This window comes from Mandrillus leucophaeus, unplaced genomic scaffold, assembly GCF_000951045.1.
Source record: "Mandrillus leucophaeus isolate KB7577 unplaced genomic scaffold, Mleu.le_1.0 Scaffold18, whole genome shotgun sequence".
Taxonomy (NCBI): Eukaryota; Metazoa; Chordata; class Mammalia; order Primates; family Cercopithecidae; genus Mandrillus; species Mandrillus leucophaeus.
The window spans coordinates 2,154,912-2,174,886 of record NW_012101809.1 but is presented as its reverse complement, the minus strand read 5'-3'; the positions used below and the strand labels follow the sequence as shown (position 1 = coordinate 2,174,886).

Here is a 19,975-nt window from a genome sequence, read left to right as displayed (position 1 = left end):
GATGAGGACTGGCTGGTGATAGAGGAGGGGAAGTCGGAAGGAAAATAACATAGCTGGTTAATTTATAGGTTAACATAGCAAACTCTTGCCCCATAAGCAAGCACTTCAGCCTCAAGGAGCTTTTCGTTTCTTTATTAAAGGCATGGGGTTATTTTCCCACTGCAGGTTTTGGATATGGGGTTGTGTGTGTAGTCCAAGCTATGCAGGGTTCCTCCCGCCTTCTCCAGGTCGTTATTCAGTTGCAAACATTGCTGGTCTGAGAAGAGGAAGGAGGAAGCTACCGGAGGCTGTGGCCTGCAGCAGAGGCTGCTTTTGTCTGGCAGCCTGAGCTGGGACTGGAGCCTAGGGGAGCCCCAAAGAGGGAAAAGATGTGTATAAAGGAAGAGAGAAGAGAGCATCTTAGGACACTCCCCTTTTGGGGATGATAGAGCTGAATCAAGATTCCTCCCCAATTCCTAGCAAACAGTTGTCCTTCATGCCTTTCGGGCACACGCTGTGTACCTGCAGGTGGAAGGGTAGCTTCTCTGTTCACCCAACCGCCCATTTCTACCCAGCGCCGGCCACAGAACCACAATTAAGAGTTCAGCGAACGTTTCCTGGACTGTTAGGCGCAAGGGTGGTCACAGGGAAAGGAGGAGGGCGGCGCCGGAGAAAGAGCCAGCAGCCTCAGAGGCAGCTGAAAAAATCCGGGCTTGGGATCCAGGAGGAGAGTCCTCGCATGATTCCTCAAAAACCTCGCGGATTTCTGGGCAGGAAGTCAAAGTGCTGGCGCTAGGGAACTCGTGGGTTTCGAAATTGGAAAGGAGGGAGGGGGACTTGGTGGATTTAGCGACCCAGGATCGAGTTCAGCGAGAAAGCGGATCTGAGACGTAGCTTCCAAGCTCCGACCCGGAAAGTGAGGGAGACTCCCGGCCTGAGGCACTAAAGCCGTTGCTCGGGAAACGGGAAGGAGGCGGAGCCTAGCTTAACTGACAGGGACCACAGCAGGGGCGGGACTCTGCTTCTGAACTGTCTGTTCCCAGAGGGGCGTGGCTTGCCTTTGACCGCGAGGGCCCGGGGGCAGGGCTTAAAATGGACAAGCTTCACTGAGAGGAAATGGGGATTGGCTCTGACTTGTAGGGCACCAGACCCAGCAGGACTAGGCTAGAGTCTGTCAGAGCCCCACAGTGCCAGAGCTGAAGCTTGCCCTGATTACTTGTCCTTAGGAAGTCTGTGTCATTGGTTCCGGTGATCCTGGAAAGGAGCAGGATATCCGTACTTGACCACCTCCCTATGGCCAGGCTTGACTTAGAACATGGGCAGGGAGAGAGGGAAGGTTGTGGTCTTTCCGGTCTTCATAATAGGCAGGATGGGGGCTCTGGAGCAAATGAGGCCAGGCAAGGGGAAGAAGATGGGAGGGAAGGCCAAGGACACCAATGCGGGCTTCCAGTGAAGGTTCCTGGAGTCTGAGGTCTGGGAGGAAGACAGGAGACCCACAGGAGAATGGGGCAGAGCACTTTCCAGTGAAAAAGGTGCTGCCCTTCAGCCCAAATGCTGACTTCTGAGGAAATTTCCAAGTATAAGGAGGCAGTTTGGAAGGTATAACTGGCTAAGGTTTGTCCCTAGAGAGTCTGTGATGTGCCCTATAGCTAACTCTTTTGATGTGTCTGAGAAACTGGTGTGGAATTAGGAAGGAAAGATGACAGAGAAGCCCACTAGTGCCCTGGCCAATCTTTTCTCTGACATGGTTTAGTGTTATCTGTGGAGCACAGATAACTCTGTTACAAAATGTTCTTAAGGGTTTTGTTTTGCAGAGATTTCTGTACCTCACTCACTAGATGGGGTTATGTTACATAGATTTTCCAGTAAAAGTATTAGGTTGGTGCAAAAGTGATTGCAGTTTTTGGCAATACAAGGCCTCTTTTCAAGGGGATTGCCAAAGGCCAAAAGTGTAACTGCAGAAAGAGCTTTAAGAGTTGACCAAGGATTCCAGTGGGCTTAGTGACTGACAGGACAGGATGAAATTAAAACTGGTTATCTAGGCCGGGCACGGTGGCTCACGACTGTAATCCCAGCACTTTGGGAGGCCAAGGCAGGTGGATGGCTTGAGCCCAGAAATTGGAGACCAGCCTGGGAAACATGGCAAAAACCATCTCTATAAAAAAATACAGAAAATTAGCTGGGTTTGGTGGCACGTGCCTGTAGTCCCAACTACTTGGGAGGCTGCGGCAGGCGAATCAATTGAACTGGTGAGGTCGAGGCTGCAGTGAGCCGCTGATCCGTGCCACTGCACTCCAGCCTGGGCGATACAGTGAAACCCTGTCTCAAAGAAAAAAGAAAGAAAGAAAGAAAAGAAAAAAGAAAGAAAGGAAAAGGAAAAGAAAAAAAGAAGGTGAAAGCATCTACATTCCCTGTCTACCTTATAGTACATACTTGGTGTGACAGCGGGAGGACTGATTTTCTAATCTCAGAGCTCCCTCTGCTGGGGGTTGAGGCTCCCTACACAAGGGGAAGAATGAGACAAGACCTGCATTCAGTGGGGAGAGACGGAAGGCTGCAGGCAGGGGACTCTTTCTGGGCCCTCAGGACATGGAATCAAGTGAAGACCAAGAAGTAGACAAGTTTGCAGTTTATTGAGTAATGGCTGACTTCATAGATGTTATCACTGGGGGCGGTTGATGGGGGGAACTGCATCAGTTCTCACTCTCAGAGTTCCCCTTTGGGGAACAAATGCTCTCAGAGGTTCCCACTGAAGCCCTTTTATCTGCCCTGCCCCACCTACCACTGAAGCCAGAGGTCATGGGAGTTGGGATCTAACTACACTTGGGGATGGAATGCCACCACCCATTCCATCCCCAAGCCCATATTTTATTTGGACTAGCCATTGATGCCCGGGCCCTTCCTCTTCCAGGGGGTGGGAGGGTGGAGGTAGGGACAGGACCAACCCTCAAGAAAGAAAAGAGGTTAAGGTGGGGGTTTTGCTGAATGTCTAAGAAATGTCAGTGGAACAGGCTGGGTGCGGTGGCTCGTGCCTGTAATCCCAGCGCTTTGGGAGGCCAAGGCAGGTGGATCACCTAAGGTCAGGAGTTTGAGACTAGCCTGACCAACATGGTGAAACCCTGTCTCTGCTAAAAATACAAAACTAGCAAGATGTGGTGGCACGCACCTGTAATCCCTGCTACTTGGGAGACTGAGGCAGGAGAATCACTTGAACCCAGGAGGCGGGGCTTGCAGTGAGCCAAGATTGTACCATTGCACTCCAGCCTGGACAAAATAGAAAGACTCTGTCCAAAAAACAAAAAAAAAAAAAAAAAAAAGGTCAATGGAACACAAAATTCCCTGTCTTAACATTGTACATTCGGGGCCTAGCTGCCCTTGAGGATGTCCTAGTTACACCCTCTCTGATACCTGTGGAGTTTAAGCACCATTCCTACAGCTGTGTCCCTTGGGAGGAGGTGCAGTGGGAGCTCTTAAAGGGGAATGCTTGCTCTGCCTCTGTGACTTTTTGTTTGGGAAAAGGAGTTGGGATTGTAGGATTTAGATTTGAGGTCATGATGTCAGAGCACAACAGGAACTCCTAAGACTGTGCCTGAAGATGCCCACGCTGCTGAGTAGGGTGCTGGGGGAGACAGCGAGGGCAGTACAGGACACAGGCGCTCCTTCGTCTGGTAGAGAGGAGGAGGTGAAACAGAGCTATTCCAGAATACAGGGGATGGCACTGAGGGATGCATAAGTCCCCTGCCTCCCTTGTCCAAACATGTTCTCCTCTGCCAGCCCAGTCAGCTTGGGGAGCTAGATATCAGAAACCTGAAGGATTCAGCCCACTTTGGCCTACTAGTGTCTATAAGTCTCTGTCCTGAGATCCTGGGGCTCCTCCTATGTCTAGAAGGGATAAGGTGCCATCAAATATAACTTGGCTGGTATAACAGTTTAGAGAAGGAAGTCCCACCTGTAGCCTGGCTGGCAGGCAGGTAGACATGAGGCTGAGAAGGGAAGCCAGATGTCAGAACATACTAGGCTAGCATGCCTGCTCCTAGCTTTCAGGACCCAATGTACAAATGCACATATGTATCATGTAGGTATATGTGTGGACACTCAAGCACAGGAGGGAGAGGTTATGCGTTCTGCTCTTTGAAACCAGAAAGGGGAGGAAAAGCCTTATGGTGGTACCTCCCCCACCCTAATAGGTTGCTACCCTCAATGGCCATCTGCCCACCAAGGCCCCTAGCCAGTGCTAGGCAGATAGGCAAGTGGCAGGGGTGACATGATTCCACTAAAGCAGCAGCCCAAGGAACTGAGGGAGGGGACAGAGGCTGACCCTCCTCAAAGCCCCTTGTTGTAGTAGACCACTTCTACGCTGGGGTTTTGCTCATGGATCTGAGCTCTCAGCTCTGGTTCCAGCTTGCTTACATTTATGGAGCTGCAATAGAACAGCACAGGCCGGTTAATGTCCCCTGAATCCAACCCCACTCAGGCCCAGGGATTGCCATCCCACCTCCTCCCAGGCTGAAGAATCCTCTCCTTCTACTGCCAGAAGGACTGGCTCACTGTCATTCCCCCACTCCCAGAATCCGTGGAGGGCCTGCCAGGCCGCCTCCTGAACACACTGGAGGACCCTAGGTCAGCTGGCCCAGAGATGCAGAGTCCAATCCAGAGTCCCCCGCCCAGCCCAGGGACAGCACTTACCTCTTCTGGGGGAATAGGGCACAGCACAGGGGGGTTGCAAATACCAGGCTGGGGGAGACGAGTGTTGGAAAGATTTGTAAAGCTTTGACCTTAGGGTGTTCCCTCCCTACACCCCACTCCATCCTTGGAGATAGCTCCTAAGGGTGGAGATTGATAAAAGCTGAAAGGACCTTTTAGGAATAGTAAACCCAACCTGGACATCTGGTTCTGAGGAAAGAGAGCCCCACAGCCAGTAAGTGGCAGAATCAGGAATTAAATGGGCATGAATGTCCTGGATGGCACCAAAAGGTACATTTCCATGGATTCCTCTTATAGATGAAGACTGGAACCCCCTCACTAAACTCTTGACCTTCAAGGACAGGGACCACCCCCAACACACAAAGTAGACCCTATAGGTGTTCAAAACACACACCCACTGAATGTATGAATGGATGATGTCTATAAACATCTTAAAGACAATTCATACCTACCCACATCCACCATGGACAAAGCACTCCCACACACCCCAGCTAATTCCTTGCATACTTACCAGAAGCCCACCAGTCCCACCTGCAGGGGCGCCCCCAGCCAAGGGCGGCGCTGTGGAGAGACAGAGAGACAATGGAATGGCTTGTGTCCCCTACCTCACTGTCACCCCATTTCACCCACCATGGCTCTATCCCATCAGCCTTGCCTTGGAGCCCTTAGACCTGTGACCCTTTTCTTTCTCCCAAAGCAATGACAGGGCTGGGACCTTTAGATTGCACCCTTCCACTCCAGCCGGGCCTATATGCTGATTACCCTCCCTGGCACCCCATGACACATTCTCACCTCTCAGAACTGGTTGCCATGGCACTCCCCGGCCCTTTTATTTCTTCCCTCACTTCCTCCAGGAGCTGATTTCTTCAGGAAACTTCCTCTGAACTTCCACTTACCTCTTCCCATCCCAGTGGCATGAATCTGACCCTTTCCAAGTATGTCTCTTCCTCGGCACTCTTCTCAATTTGCTCTGGCCATAGGGATCACCAACCTGTTCCTCAAATGTGCAAGCCCCTCCTGCTGCCGCGCCCTTGCTACTGACTATTTTCTCTACTCCAAACACTCTTCTCTGCATTCTTTGCCTCTCTCCTCATCCTTCGGGGCTTTAGAGACCCCTTCTCTGACCATCCTGTCTAAACAGCTCTCCCCCATGAATCTCAATTACACTGTCCCACTGCTTTCCTACAAAGCACATACATATTACACTTTCTAAGAATGTATTTATTGGGTGCCTCCTTGTTTATTGGTTTCTGCATCAGACTATAAACTTCAGGAGGACAGGGGCCATAACCATCTTGTTCAGTGCTGTCTCCTCAGCCCTAAAACATCCCTGGTGCATGGCACTCAATACATTTGTGAATAAATTATTCTGTGAATGAGCCAGAGCTTGTTCCTGTGCTTTGCTTTCGTGTCCTGTTCATGTCTCTGTGTGCGTGTGTGTGTGTGTGTGCACCCATGTGTACCTCTTAGTATGGAGGCACTAGGGAGTGAAAGAATGAGCATAAGATCAAGTGTGACTATGACAGTCCCCTCCTTTGTGTATCAGAAGCCCCTGGAGTAACACTGATGAAGTTGGTTTCCTTCCCTCATCCTCTCCTCCTGCCCCCGCAGTGTTCCTTCACCCCAGCCCAGTTCATTCTTGCTGAATGAATGAAGGTGGAGGAGGTGGTGCAGGGGTCAGGAGAACGGCTGGCAAGTCTTAGAGACTCAGACCAGGCTGGAGAGAGGGTTGGGGCCTGGTCACTTCTTCTCCCAGCCATCCCCCATTCCAGGACAGGAGAGGTAGAGTTGCCTACCTTCAGGAAGTCTTTCTTCTCCAGAGTGTCCATGATCAGTGGGGGGATGGCTGTGGGGAGAGCAGGGCCAAGAAGGAGAGCGTTAGTGGTGGAGTCAAAGTCAGGAACTGTGAAGGGTGACCCCCCTCAAAGCTCCTCCCTCTCTCCCTAGAGCCCTCCAAAGTCCCTGAGAACTGCACCTGCTTTTCTCAGAGTCTCCTGTGCCCCACCCAGCCACTCCTGCCTTACCCATGGCAGGAATCGCCATGCAGATTCTTGAAATCACCACCTGGAAGATTCCCTGCTTGGCTGCGGTCACCGAGTAGCCAAGCCTCTGACCTGCCTCGTCAGCCACCGGGATGCCCACCTGCAGCTCTCTGTGAAGGGAGCAGGGTTAGGGTCAGATCACAGGCCCCGGATCCCGCCTGCAATGCCCGAATGGGCAGCGGCTCCTCAGGGTTCCCTCACACACCCCAGACTCAAAGGCTGGTTCTCCCATCTGAGGATCCCAGGGTCAGACTGAGCCAGGGCCCAGCAGCTCATGTCTGAGGAGGGAGAGGGATGTCCCCATTCTGAGGTGGTCTGCATGACTGGGCACTGTGCTACATTATACCGGGCATGCACGTGCCAGGAGCCGGGGTCACTCACCTCTGCCTCATCAGGGGGATGTTGATGCAGTTGGCAGCTGCCACCGCTGCAAAGGGCACAAATCTGCCGACCAAGGGGGGCAGGTGCTGCGGAGGAAGGGTGTTGTTCAGTGGCCCTGAGGGCCATGGGGTGATGAGGGACTCTGGGGAGATATAGGGGGCCTATAGGTCAGGACTGGAGGCATGATGAGGAAGGAGGAGGCAGATGGAGGATGAATGGGGGGGTCAGGGGAATAGGGGGCCTTTACCTTGGTGAGGGATTTGAGTCCCAGGGCCGTGGCCACAGCTCCAGTGGTGGCACTCACATAGGCTGTCCCCAGCTGCCTGTGGGTGGAAGAGCCAGGTCACGGGGAGAGGTGAAGAGTCCAGCAGGTGGCCCTTTCCTTTAGGGATATGCCAAGTCCTCAATACATGAGGCATAAAAGGGGAAGCTTCTTGCAGAGGAAGCCCTCCCTTCATCTCCAGTGTAAACTTGTCTGGAAGCCCCAATCACACCCTGTGAAGAGGGGTGGGTCCCCCACAGCATGCATAAGAGGACCTCATGCTTTCAGTTAGGCAGGGTAAGTCGGGGTGGGGCAGGCTGAGGAGGGAGCGCTGAGCACTGGCTGCAGGGACTGCAGGGAGCGGGAGAGAAAGGAGAGGGCACTGTGGGCTGGGAGAAGAGGGTCAGATGGGACAGTGCAGCTGCTGCAGGGGGCCGGCTCTCACCTCATGGTGATGGGAGTGTCGCCACTGCGGTTGGAGTAGTTAACAATGGCATTGAAGGACTGATTCACCCACTGCCAGAACACCACAGTTGGGGTCTTCCTGAGGGAACAAAGACACTCACTCTGCCCCCCGTACAGTGGCCCTCATCTTTAGACCCCTGTAATGAAACCAAATTATTCCCCAAGCCTAAGAAGGGACCCAGTTGATGGCCGTAGAACCTGCTCTGGTAACCCCTATGTACCCCCACCCCCATTTATACAAACACATCTACTGTCTCTGGGGTGAGAGAACTGCTGAGGCTGAATTCTGAGGAATGGAAGGGATTCTAACACAATCTTTCACTCACCAAATTGGCCCAGACAAGAAGCACCTAGTCAAGCCGTGCTCTAGCTCAGGGCACTCAAGAAGGGGACATGGGACAAGACCTGCCTGTAGAAGGTGAGCATGCAGCCGGTGATGGTCATGTTCATGGGCACCTGGGCTGACATGCGGCCAATCAGGACCACCTTCTCCCCTGTGTCCGGATGGAAGGCAGAGTCATACACATACTTGGCTCTCCACAGCTGGTCCTCGGTGATCCCTGGGGTCACAACGCCAGCCCTGCAGAAGTTGGCAAGGAGCAGACAAGCTATGCCAGGGGGCAGATCTACCCTCACAGGCCCCATCTGCCCAGCTCAGGGTAACTCTGGACAGAGGACCAGGAACTTCAGCCTCTAGTCTCAGCATAAGGGAGCTCCTTGTCTTTGGAGGAGGGCCAAAGTTTCCCAGAAGTGGAGGCTCCTATTTCTATTTCCCTTCTAGCCACACGAAGAGGGGTATCCTTCTGTTTCTGCTAAAATGCTGGGTCATGGGTGATGGTGGTTTCCAGTGGGTCAAAAATGGCTGCGAGCATTGCAAGAGTTTTTCCTCCCAAAGATAAGGGGAATTCCCTTCTATCTTCCTGGGACTCCACTTTGAGCACCTCTATCCTTGCAGATGGTGACCCAGCGATGGGATAGGTCCCTGTAGAGGTTTGTGAAACATAGAGCAGCCCTTCCCATAAATATCAGTGCCATCTTCTCAACCCAAATGCTCTAAAATCCTTTGGGTTAAAGCTCTGGCCAACAGAGGGGGCTAGAGAGTGAGGGGATTGAGGGACAGGGTCACTGTCAAGCTTGAGGAGGCAGGTACAAGACATACTATATTAATCCCAGAAAAGGAGATCCTGGCACACAGGGTCAGACTGGGGGGTGGTCACCTGTAGTTCTGCACGATGTTCCGAGAAGTTTCCAGCTGTGCCGCGGACAGCAGCAGATTTCGAGGATCAGTAACAGTGAAAAAGTGCCGGGCTCTGCCCAGGAAAGTACTTTGGTCCCAGCGAGGTTCCTGGATGTTGATGTCTAAAGGCAATTCACCCATTTTCTGCAGGACAGACACAAGGGTCAGAGCGGGAGTCCAAGGGTCCAAGGGCTCCAGCTAGGGGAAATTTTGGTGCCCCTGCCCTGGCCCCTGAGCTTATCATCAGTCCCTTTATGAGCTCAAGGTGACCAGAAAGGAAAGCAAGGGTGTGGGAAGGAGCTGTTTCCTCAGCAATGTCCCCGCCCAGGGACCTGCAGCCACTGGAGGAAGGGGAGGGGAAGACCAGAAACAGGAAAACAGATCTCCTTGTGCTCTATCCTGGTACAGATTTTCATGAGGGAGGATTTACATGTATGTGGTTGACACATGAGCAGCAACAAACATCTCAGCCACGTGTACTGCAGACACACAAGAATATATAACATATATATTACACACCCATGCTCAGGTGAGCTTTAGGTCCCAGCTGCCCTGAGACCTGGATACAAATCCCCAAGGCTATTTTGGAAAATGGCATAAGACATCCCACACTCCAGTCCCTGATTGGAGGAGAGCAAGGCCTTACTGGCCACCCAGGGCTTATCTGTTTCAGATCTCAATCAGGGAACTCTGATGTCAGCCATGTGTGTGCATGTGGGCACACACAAGTCCCCTCTACAGATCCATTTTCTCCAACTCACACTGAATGACTCCAGGCTCTCCCTGGTCCCTGGCCAGGTAGGGCTGGCACAGACACTCATCCACCTCTCTGAACCACTTGCCTCCGGATAAGAGCAGGATTCAGTGGCTGCTCCCTCTATCCAGCACAGAGAGGAAAACCTGGTGCAGCCATCTGGCTGAGTTGGGCAGAATCCTACAGAATGACTAATCCTCTCCAGCCACACTTCCTCCCGCAGAGGCAGACACGCCCTCCCCTCACACTCACATACCCACACACAAAGACACCATCATGCACACCCTGCCCAGACATACAGACAGAGTGGAGGTGTCCTGTAACACCGGCCCTCAAAGACTGTTACAGGTGCACATTGTGCCCATCTGCAGACACTTGAATGTGTGACTACACACAGCCCCACCCTGACATTCCTCCCTGCAACCTCCCTTGTGCCCTGTGGACCTCCATAGAGCCGAAAATATTGACTGCACCAGGACAGATAGTTTCAAGGCAGGCTTCCTTCTCTGACCCGCATTCCCGAATCCCGCCAGCTAGGGACAGCGAGCACTTACGCTTTCCAGGGCTCCCTGAAGCTCTCAGAACCGCCTTCCTCTCTGCCTCCGCTGTCGCCGCCGGGCCCTCCCAGCCATCACGCGGGACGTCACGCGTGACGCCGACCAGCAGGGAGGGGCAGGAACTTCCCGGCCGCGCCCACCCAGTGGGCACGGGGATTGGCAGAAACTGGGGGAGGTGGGTGTCATTCGAGGCGATCCCCCCCACTCCGGCCTGGGCCACCGGGACCAGGCCCTAAGCTGCTTTCCAGAGCCAATCCCACCTCGGGGATCAGTTCTGGCCCCCTCCCCAGCCAGAGGGAGGAGGGGCTGGAGCTGAGGGCGCTGCTCCCTTTGTTTACAGTCCCCTGGCGGGCCTCAGCAGACCCCCAGCCCTGCAGCAAGAGGTCTAGGTGCCCAGAGAGAAAGCCCAGGGTGCAGGTGGACAGTGTGGAGGGGCGGTCCTCTGCTGGCGCGCCGGGAGGGACTCGGGTTACCACCTGGCTTGTTTACTTGATGGCTGCCTTGGCAATGGCCTCTGGCTGCTTGCCCCCCTGGGCTCCTACCCTAGTATCCACAAGCTCCTCTTGTAGCAGCGCGACATTCGCATCACTTCACAGCCCTGTTCCTGTCGTGCCTGTGCCTTTGCCCCTTCTATGTCCCCAGCCCTCTCCCTGCTCTTCCTCTGTAACCCCTAGCTCCACTGTGTCCCTGGTCTCCTTACACTCCCAACCCCTCTCGCTGCACCCCAGACTGTAGCCCCACCCCTGGGATGTGGAGGGGCAGACGACCCCAGGAACCTCGCGGTCTGCATCCGAATAAGTGCATCAGAAGGATTCTTAGGATTCTTCCCGTCCAGGGACCAGCTGCCCCACCCTGCGACCATTCCAGAACTGGGTAGCCTGAGACACCTTCTGACAGAGGAGGAGGATGCAAGTGAAGAAGGCACCCCTTCCGCCACACACATACTCACAACTCACCCAGTCACCACACAGAGCACGCCTGCAGCAAACGCAGGCTCACGTCCCGCTCTGCCCGGTGACGTCCCCCCACGGAGGCCTCAAGGGTGCCCACGGAGGGGTGGCAATTCCAGGAGCCCAGGTAGCTGTCTTGGCTCAGAGAAGAGGTGTTTCTAGCGGGAGGGGAACAAGCCGAGACCCAAGTCCTAAATTTGCGGGATGAACTAGGGCGTCAGAACCAGAACTGGGGTGGGTAAAGAACTCCGCTGCCCGGGACCAGGTAACACCAGTCTGTCCCTGGAGCGCAAGGGAGGTGTCGGAATAGAATGACTGACGGCCCTACCAGCCAATGGGAGCCCAGGGCGGTGCAGGCCAGCGCAATTCCCGCAGCCTCCGCGGAGCGTGGGTGGGGTTTGCAGACTGCCACAGTAGCTCTCGCGGGAGGGTGGTTTGACAAGGCTGGCGGCGCCACAGCAGCGACCAGGTGAGGGGGACCAGGCACAAAGGGGTGGGGGGCCTGGATGGCCGAGTTGATATTGGGGTGCTTCATTCTGGGTTCCAGAGCTTCTCTGAGGGAATTGGCCTTGGGTTTTGCGCGGGATGTCGTGGGACCCCTCTCCAGCGGATCCTTCCCGCAAGCTTGGGAGAGGTTCGTGCAGACTCTTTAGACCCGGAGCCGCAGCCTGGAGTCCGCGGGTGTCTGGGGGGCTTCCTCGGCCTCAGCTGTCTAAGGTCCTGAAGCCCTGTCCTCGAGGCCCAGCCCGCCCCACGCCGCCCCCACCCTGTCCCGGACCACCCCCATACCTGCATATGCAGGAGAGAGGTGATGCCGTGAGCTGTCTCGACCTCTCTTTTGTCTCACACCGCTCTAAGCCCCAGCGCCCTTAGTAATCCCAACCCCACTCTCAACCTCTACTGAGGACTGAGGACGGGAGTAGATGACTCAGCCGCCAGCAGCAATGAGGGGTGAAAGGTTCCCACCTGTCTTGTATAAAGTCAGCGAGAGTCCACGATGGTGCCTGGATGGGGCAGTTCTCTGGTCTGGGGTGAGACAGGAGGGGGGCCTAAGGCATGGGAGGGCAGGATGCTTAAACCAGCAGGGAGGGGTGGAAGTTTTGGAGGGCAGCAGGGGAAACATTTACACCCCTCCCTCATCCCTGCTCTCCCTGCCCAGGCCTGGAGCTCACACTGCTGAGAGGCATCACAAGCAAGGGCCTTCACGTTACTGAGACCCCATCCCCGCAGAGAGGCTCATGGAGCTCGAAGCACGCGGGGCTGGCCTCTCCAGAGCTAGCAGATTCCTTCTGGACCTGTAGGGTGCTGCCCTAGCCCAGCCGCCATGGCACAGGGTTTCGCAGTGGGCTTCGACCCACTGGGCCTAGGAGACCTAAGCTCCGGCTCTCTGAGCTCCCTCTCCTCCCGAGGCCACCTAGGCAGCGACTCAGGCTCCACCGCAACGCGATACCTGCTAAGGAAGCAGCAACGGCTGCTGAACGGGCCCCCCCGCGGAATCCGAGCCTCATCGCCCATGGGACGCGTCATCCTCATCAACTCACCCATCGAAGGTGGGGGTGGGACCCAGCCACCGGCCTGGGTTGGGGAGGGTGGGGGTAGGGGACAGTGGGAACTCAGCAGGAGGAGGCAGAGCCTGTATGAGTGGGGGAATTCAAGAGATTGGAGTCACAGGGAGGTGGCAGGCAGCCTGGGAACCCATACACTCTTCCTCACCTGCTTCTTCTCCAGGCCAATCCTGCAGGGGTCCAGGGTGGTAGAAGGGTCAGAGGAGGGAGAGAAGGCCATGGCAGCAGGGAAAGGCATGCGTGTGGTATGCTAGCCCCAGGTGGACAAGGCAGGGGATTGAACTGGCCTCTTTCTCCCATGGGCTCTGCCCTTCTCCAGATCCATTGTGTGTACTTCTGGGGGATGGGGCAGGATAAAGGAGGACATCCTCCATCAACCAGTACATTGTGTGACAAGCTCTGTGCTGGGCTGCGAGGAGTCAGTGCCCAAATGGGTAGACAGAATTCAGGGCTTCAGTGCTGAAGGAGGGGAATGAAGGCAGCACAGCAAATGTTCAGAAGAGGAGGGTTGAGGGTGGAGAGGGAGCTCCATCAGGGAAGGGGAGACCTAAGCTTATGTAGTTGCTTAATGCCGCTTCATGGAGCACCAATTCTATACCATTCCTGGGGAGGTGTTACAAGGGACCCAGAGAGAAATCAGGCTCCCTCTTCACCTTCCAGAAAACTACAGTGTAGCAGGACAGAGCAACAAGAACAGCTGGTGGCAGGGGTGAGCTATCATCAACAAAAGCTGGAAATGAAAAGCATAGAGCATGGTGGGTGGGCACTTAGGAGCCAGCCTGGCTGCAGTGACAGATGTGAGGCGACTAAGAGCTGGTGAGCAAGACAGGACCTTGAATGCCAGGGGCGGAGCCAGGCCCCCTGAGTGTGGGCTTTCTGTGGGCAGGACCAGATAAATATCTCCAGCTCCTCTCCTCTTTCTTAGCCAGCAGAGCTGCCCTGGCTGGATCCCAGACTAGACTCTTCAGGCCCTGTTCCTCCCGCTCTGACCCAGCGGCCCTGTTCCTCCCGCTCTGACCCAGCGGGGCATCTCTGTTCCCCTCCCTAGGCCACCGAAACAGGGGTGGGCATGTTGCTCAGGGAGCAGGCTTTCCTCCACCAGTGGCTTGGCACGCTCACCACTGTCATACACCAGTCTGTGCCTCACCCTCTGGTGAGCAACAGGGCACTGCTGAGGGTCACCGCGGTCATTCTGTTCAGGGAGCAGAAGTCTCCAGGGGAGTTAAGAGACATTGGGGAAAAGGGAAGCAGGCACCACAGCAGTCTTTATTAGTCCCATTCTATGAAAAGAACTACGCTATACTCCCTCCAATACTGTCTCTCTCTCTCTCCCTCTCCCCTCTTCCCTTTGCCCATGTATGATGCAAGGGCTGTTTATACTGTCTTTTTGTTTTGTTTTGTTTTTTTAGAGGGAAAAGGTCTTGCTCTGTCACCCGCCCAAACTGAAGTGCAGTGCAGTGGTATGATCATAGCTCACTGCAGCCTTGAACTTCTGGGCTCAAGTGATCCTCCAGCCTCAGCCTCCTGAGAAGCCAGAACTATAGGCATGCAACACCAAGCCTGGCTAATTTTATTTTATTTTACTTTTTGTAGAGACAGAGTTTCACCATGTTGCCCAGGCTGGTCTTGAACTCCTAGGCTCAAGTGATCTTCTGACCTCAGCCTCCCAAAGTGCTGGGATTATAGGCCTGAGCCACTGTGCCGGGCCTATACCATCCCTCTAAAGATCCTCTTCCAGGGTTTCATGATTGCTTTCTCCCTCTGCCTCATGCAAGTGCCACTGTGCAGCCAAGGAAGCAGGATCTCCTAGCAAGTGAGGGACTGGGGAGTTGCTCTGACCACTTGGCTTCTCCTCTGACTGGGCTGGGACCCTCTGAGTTCAGAATTCTCCCCTCTGCCTGAGCGCAGACATCTCCCAAGTCCCCGCAGCCTGGAACCCTGCCCCATATTATTATGTAGATCACTCCCCGGGAGTAAAGTAGCTGATAAGGAATAAACAGTGGGAAGAGGGACATTGCCACCTACATCAGCCCCATGAGACCCCACCAGCTCCTTAAACTCAACTGGTCCCAGAAAAAATGAATTACCTTTAATCCAGGAAAGCATTACCCTTAATGCATTTCTCCTCACTCTCCTAGTTTGTCCATCCATTCATCCATTTACTCTTTCACTTATTCAAAAAAATACTTATCAAATACCAAGTGCTGTCCAACATATTGGAGATATACTACAAGAGAATTACAAAGTCCCCACCATGATTGAGCTTACAGTCCAGTCAAAAGAGACAGATAAATAAGACAAATAAGCAAACAATGGCAAAGGATGAGAAGAGTCAGAAGATGATCATCTGATGATATGATAGAATGGTGCTTCTCAAACCTCAGATGCCTCAGAATTGCCAGGAAGGCTCATTCAGGGATAGATTGCAGGGCTCAGTCCCAGAGCTTCTGGTCCAGTGGGTCTGTGGTAAAGTGAAAGAATTCCTGTTTTTAGCAAGTTGTCAGATGACACTGATGCTGCTGATACAGCACAACGCTTTGAGAAGCCCTACAAGAGGGAATCACTGGGAGGAGGGGTAGGATACTCCAGGAAGCCTTCTCCGAGAAAGTGGTGTCTGACCCAGGAGGGAAATGAGGAAGAGGAGCTGACCTTCTAAAGGCCTGGGCAAGAGCACTGCAGGCAGTGGGGACACTGGAAGGGCTTGACCTCCACGAGGAACAGGAAGATCAGGGTGGCCAGAGCTCAGTGAGGGAGGGAGGGTGGAAGGGAGGGCGGAGGGGTGGACAGAGGGAAGCCCAGGCAGGGCCTTATAAGGCATGGTGAGGAGACTGGAGTTCTAGAAGCAGGAACAGGTGTTGAAGTTTTTAATCAGGGAAAAGACAAGATCTAATGTAAAAGCTGACTCTGGGTACTGTATAAAGAATAGCTGAAGGGGGCAAGAACAGAAGCAAGGATAGTGCCGGGGCTGCAGTGGAGCACCTGGAGGAGAGGCTGGGGCAGTGGAGGTAGAGAAGTTTCCATCCTTGCAGGGCCCAGGCTCCTGGAAAACCTCAGATTTCACATTCCCTGACCCAGGGCCCTAGGGGGGCCCCAGTGAGGCCCTGAGGAGAGAGGGTTGGGAGCAAGGGAGCAAAAGGCTCCTTGGCTAAGGCTGTAAGTGGCCTGAGATCTGTGTAATCTAATCAGCTGGGAAAGCCCTGGCCCCCCACATCTGTCCTGCACCACCCCTCCCACAAGCTGCCCTTGGGGATTTCTTTCCGAGCTGCCCTGGCTGTGCCCTGTAACCTGACTTCTCTTAGATCAAATTGAAGAGTGTGTGTGCGTGTGTGTGTCTGTGTGTGTGTGATTTCTCCCTGTCAAACACCTCTAGAGTAACCCTTACCCACGAAGAAATCTCAGCTTCTCACCTGGGACCCAACTTACCCCTCCAGCCTTCTTTTCTGTAACTGGAAAGCCTCCTAAGGGCCCACAGCTGAGCATCCCTGGCTCCTTCCCCCTCATCAGTGCCACTCCCTTTCCCCTTACCCATCAAAATCCCACCCATCAGAGTCCTTACAGAAACCTTACTGCCCCGGGTGCCTTGGCTCATGCCTGTAATCCCAGCACTTTGGGAGGCCGAGGCAGGCAGATCACTGGAGGTTAGGAGTTCAAGACCAGCCTGGCCAACATGGTGAAACCCTGTCTCTACTAAAAATACAAAATTCAGCCCGGCGTAGTGGCACATGCCAGTAATACCAGCTACTGGGGAGGCTGAGGCAGGAGAATCGCTTGAACCCAGGAGGCGGAGGTTGCAGTGAGCCAAGATTGAGCCATTGCACTCCAGCCTAGGAGAAGAAGTGAAACTCCATCTCAAAAAAAAAAAAAAAGAAAGAATCCTTACCTGATGGGTTCAGCCTTTAGGAACCCCCTTCCCCCTCTACTTTCCCCAGTGTGATGGAGAGGACCGTCTTGGGCACATACATATTGCAGCGTGGTGTGGCTTGGGGTTTCTTTCCGCATGTAGCCAAGTAGTTCCTAGAACCCTGACTCCTCTTAGAATCACAGAGTCTAAGAGATGGAAGGGCGCTCAGGGATTCCATAACATCCCAGAGATTTGCTGGGTCTCAGCTTGCATGCCTCCAAAGATGGGACGCTTACTATCTGTCTTAGAAAATCCCTTCCATTTCAAGGCTGGGGCAGTGGCTCACTCCTGTAATCCCAGCACTTTGGGAGGCCAGGGCAGGTGAATCACGAGGTCAGGAGTTTGAGACCAGCCTGGCCAACATGGTGAAACCCCATCTCTACTAAAAATACAAAAATTAGCCGGGCATGGGTGGCACATGTCTGTAATCTCAGCTACTTGGGAGGCTGAGGCAGGAGAATCACTTAAACCTGGGAGGCCGAGGTTGCAGTGAACTGAAATCGCATCACTGCACTCTAGCCTGGGCGACAGAGCAAGACTTTGTCTCGAAGGAAAAAAAGAAAGAAAACCCATTCTATTTCCAATAGCTGAATGTTTTAGAAAGTTTTTCCTGACAAAATCTGCCTCTGTCTAATTCCACTATGTGAGCAAGAGTACTGCAGACAGGTTCTGTTTACACAGATGAAAACATCTAATGCCTTCCACTGGGTAGCTCTACAAGCATTTGAAGATAGAGCTAATATACTAATTTATGCTGCAAGCTGATGAGGCCAGACACCCTCAACTGTGCCCAATAGAACAGAATCTTGAACATTCTTGTCTGTCCATCGGACTCTCGGAGTAACAGAATTGTTTATTAATTTGGCTTCCCCCAGGCCCATGGGCATGTGAAGCTCAGAAAGCATTGATATACACACACACACACACACACACACACACACAAGGAAGGAAGGAGAACAGCATCTTTTTCTTTTTCTTTTCTTTCTTTTTTTTTTTTTTGAGACAGGGTCTCGCTCTGTCACCCAGGCTGGAGTGCAGTGGTGTGAACACAGGTCACAGCAGCCTTGACCTCCTGGGCTCCTGCCTCAGCCTTCCGCGTAGCTGGGACCACAGGCATACACCACTACACCCGGCTAGAGAATAGTGTCTTTAGCATAGAGTCCTGTCCCGCTGATCTCACCTTCTTCTACACCCTCCCGGCCCATGGCCTCAAAATCAGTCAGAGGGGGCAGGACATGTGGCTCACACCTGTAATCCCAGCACTTTGGTAAGCCAAGGTGGGAGAATTGCTTGAGGCCAGGGGTTTGAGGCCAGTCTGGGCAACAAAGTGAGACCCTGCCTCTACAAAAAATTTAAAAATAACCCAGGCACCGTGGTGTGTGCCTATAGTCCTAGCTACTTGGAAAGCTGGGGCAGGAGGATTACTTGAGCCCAGGAGTTTGTGGCTGCAGGGAGCCAATGATCACACCACTGCACTCCAGCCTGGATGACAGAGCAAGACCCTGTTACTTTAAAATAAAATAAAATAAAAATCACCCAGAGGGGCCTTAGAAATGGGCTGACCTGCCCCACTGCATTTAGGCCCCTACATGCCTGTGTGACTGTGCCCAGCAACCCAGCCTTTGCAGGCCCCTAGTTGGGGAACCCAGGGGCCCTCAGTGCCCGCAATGAACATGGGGGCATCCCTAAATCCCTGTCCCCACAGCCAACAGTGATGAAAGTGACATCATCCATTCAGTCCGGGTGGAGAAGAGTCCAGCAGGGAGGCTGGGCTTCAGCGTGCGTGGGGGCTCAGAGCATGGCCTGGGCATCTTCGTCAGCAAAGTGGAGGAAGGCAGCAGTGCAGGTAAGCAGAACCCCCAGGTTGAAGTCCAGGCTTAGGATGTGACTCTAACCTCAGTGAATTGCAGGGGATGCTGCTGTCAGGGACAGAAGGAAGAGTCCCCAACTCTGGAAGGCCTGACTGACGGGGGGAGAGGGCTCACCCTCAGGGCAGAATGGTTTAAGGGACAGATCCCTAGGCACTGGGAACACTCAGCCCCTGCTCTGACAATCCCTACTCTGACTGAGGAGATCAGTTGAACCCGAAGGAGCTCCATTTGATGGGGGAGGCTCAGCCCCCACCCTGGGGACTCTTCTCCCGAGTGCCCCATGCCAGCCGCTCCCATCCTGTGGTGCAGAGCGGGCTGGCCTGTGCGTTGGGGACAAGATCACGGAAGTGAACGGGCTAAGCCTGGAAAGCATCACCATGGGTAGCGCTGTGAAGGTGCTGACGGGCAGCAGCCACCTGCACATGATGGTGCGGCGCATGGGCCGCGTGCCAGGCATCAAGTTCTCCAAGGAGAAGACCACGTGGTGAGCAGCAACTCCCTCATCCTAGCCCTGGCCTTGCCCCAGCCCACCCCAGCCCTACCACCATGCAAAACCCACTGAGGGGAGAGGTTTCTGCTCCTCCTGCTCACAGGCTCAGGAAACGCAGGGGATCCAAAGGCCTTACCTCAAAATAAGGAGAGACCACATCTCTCCCTTGCCCTCCTCCAATGGCTCTGCTCTCTCAGATCCCAGTGGTCCTGCTGCCACATTGCTGCTGCTCCTGCTGTGAAACCCGGGGGCAAAACACCACCTCCCCACAGGGGTGCTGTAAGGATTAGAACTGGGATCTAGCCTGGGCAACATAGCAAGACCCCTTCTCTTAAAAAAAAAAAAAGCCAGGTACAGTGGCTCAAGCCTGTAATCCCAGCACTTTGGGAGGCTGAAGCGGGTGGGTCACCTGAGGTTGGGAGTTCAAGACCAGCCTGACCAACATGGAGAAACCCTGTCTCTACCAAAAATAAAAAATTAGCCAGGCATGGTGGAGCATGCCTGTAATCCCAGCTACTCGGGAGGCTGAGGCAGGAGAATCGCTTGAACCCAGAGGTGGAGGATGTGGTGAGCCAAGATCACACCATTGCACTCTAGCCTGGGCAACAAGAGTGAAGCTCCATCTAAAACAAAACAAAACAAAACAAAAAAACTGGGCATGGTGGGCATGTGCCTGTAATCCCAGCCATTCAAGAGGCTGAGCTGAGGTGGAAGGACTGCTTGAGCCCAGGAGGTTGAGGCTGCAGTGAGCCATGATCACACCATGGTACTCCAGCCTGGGTGGACAGAGCAAGACCCTGTCTCAAAAAAAACAGGA

The 19,975-nt window shown here is 53.9% G+C and overlaps 2 protein-coding genes across 2 annotated transcripts in view; one reads left to right on the top strand and one right to left on the bottom strand.

The window, feature by feature from the left end:
• Positions 1–2,590: 2,590 nt before the first annotated feature.
• Positions 2,591–11,667, bottom strand: SFXN3 (sideroflexin 3). The gene is made up of 13 exons (XM_011977420.1): positions 11,338–11,667; positions 10,379–10,547; positions 9,051–9,214; positions 8,239–8,413; positions 7,814–7,908; positions 7,354–7,429; positions 7,107–7,192; positions 6,708–6,835; positions 6,480–6,529; positions 5,195–5,244; positions 4,666–4,713; positions 2,708–4,399; positions 2,591–2,667 (listed from the first exon to the last, which is right to left on the bottom strand). The coding sequence occupies exons 3-12, from the start codon at positions 9,209–9,211 to the stop codon at positions 4,303–4,305; spliced, it is 966 nt and encodes a 321-aa protein (XP_011832810.1). The 5' UTR covers positions 9,212–9,214; positions 10,379–10,547; positions 11,338–11,667; the 3' UTR covers positions 2,591–2,667; positions 2,708–4,302.
• A 50-nt stretch (positions 11,668–11,717) lies between these two features.
• The window catches only part of PDZD7 (PDZ domain containing 7), a 30,893-nt gene continuing 22,635 nt past the window's right edge, over positions 11,718–19,975 (top strand). Inside the window, 4 exon segments of the mRNA XM_011977527.1 lie at positions 11,718–11,800; positions 12,491–12,881; positions 18,503–18,643; positions 18,978–19,152. Coding sequence (XP_011832917.1) covers positions 12,656–12,881; positions 18,503–18,643; positions 18,978–19,152 — 542 coding nt within the window. The 5' untranslated portion in view covers positions 11,718–11,800; positions 12,491–12,655.

What these genes read in the sequence shown, in the direction of transcription:
- SFXN3 (XM_011977420.1), bottom strand. Translation starts at nt 9,211, where the DNA reads ATGGGTGAATTGCCTTTAGACATCAACATCCAGGAACCTCGCTGGGAC. An exon ending in AACATCGTGCAGAACTACAG is followed by an intron (nt 8,414 to 9,050) that starts GTGACCACCCCC and finishes CAACTTCTGCAG; the next exon opens with GGCTGGCGTTGTGACCCCAG. An exon ending in GACACTCCCATCACCATGAG is followed by an intron (nt 7,430 to 7,813) that starts GTGAGAGCCGGC and finishes TTCCACCCACAG; the next exon opens with GCAGCTGGGGACAGCCTATG.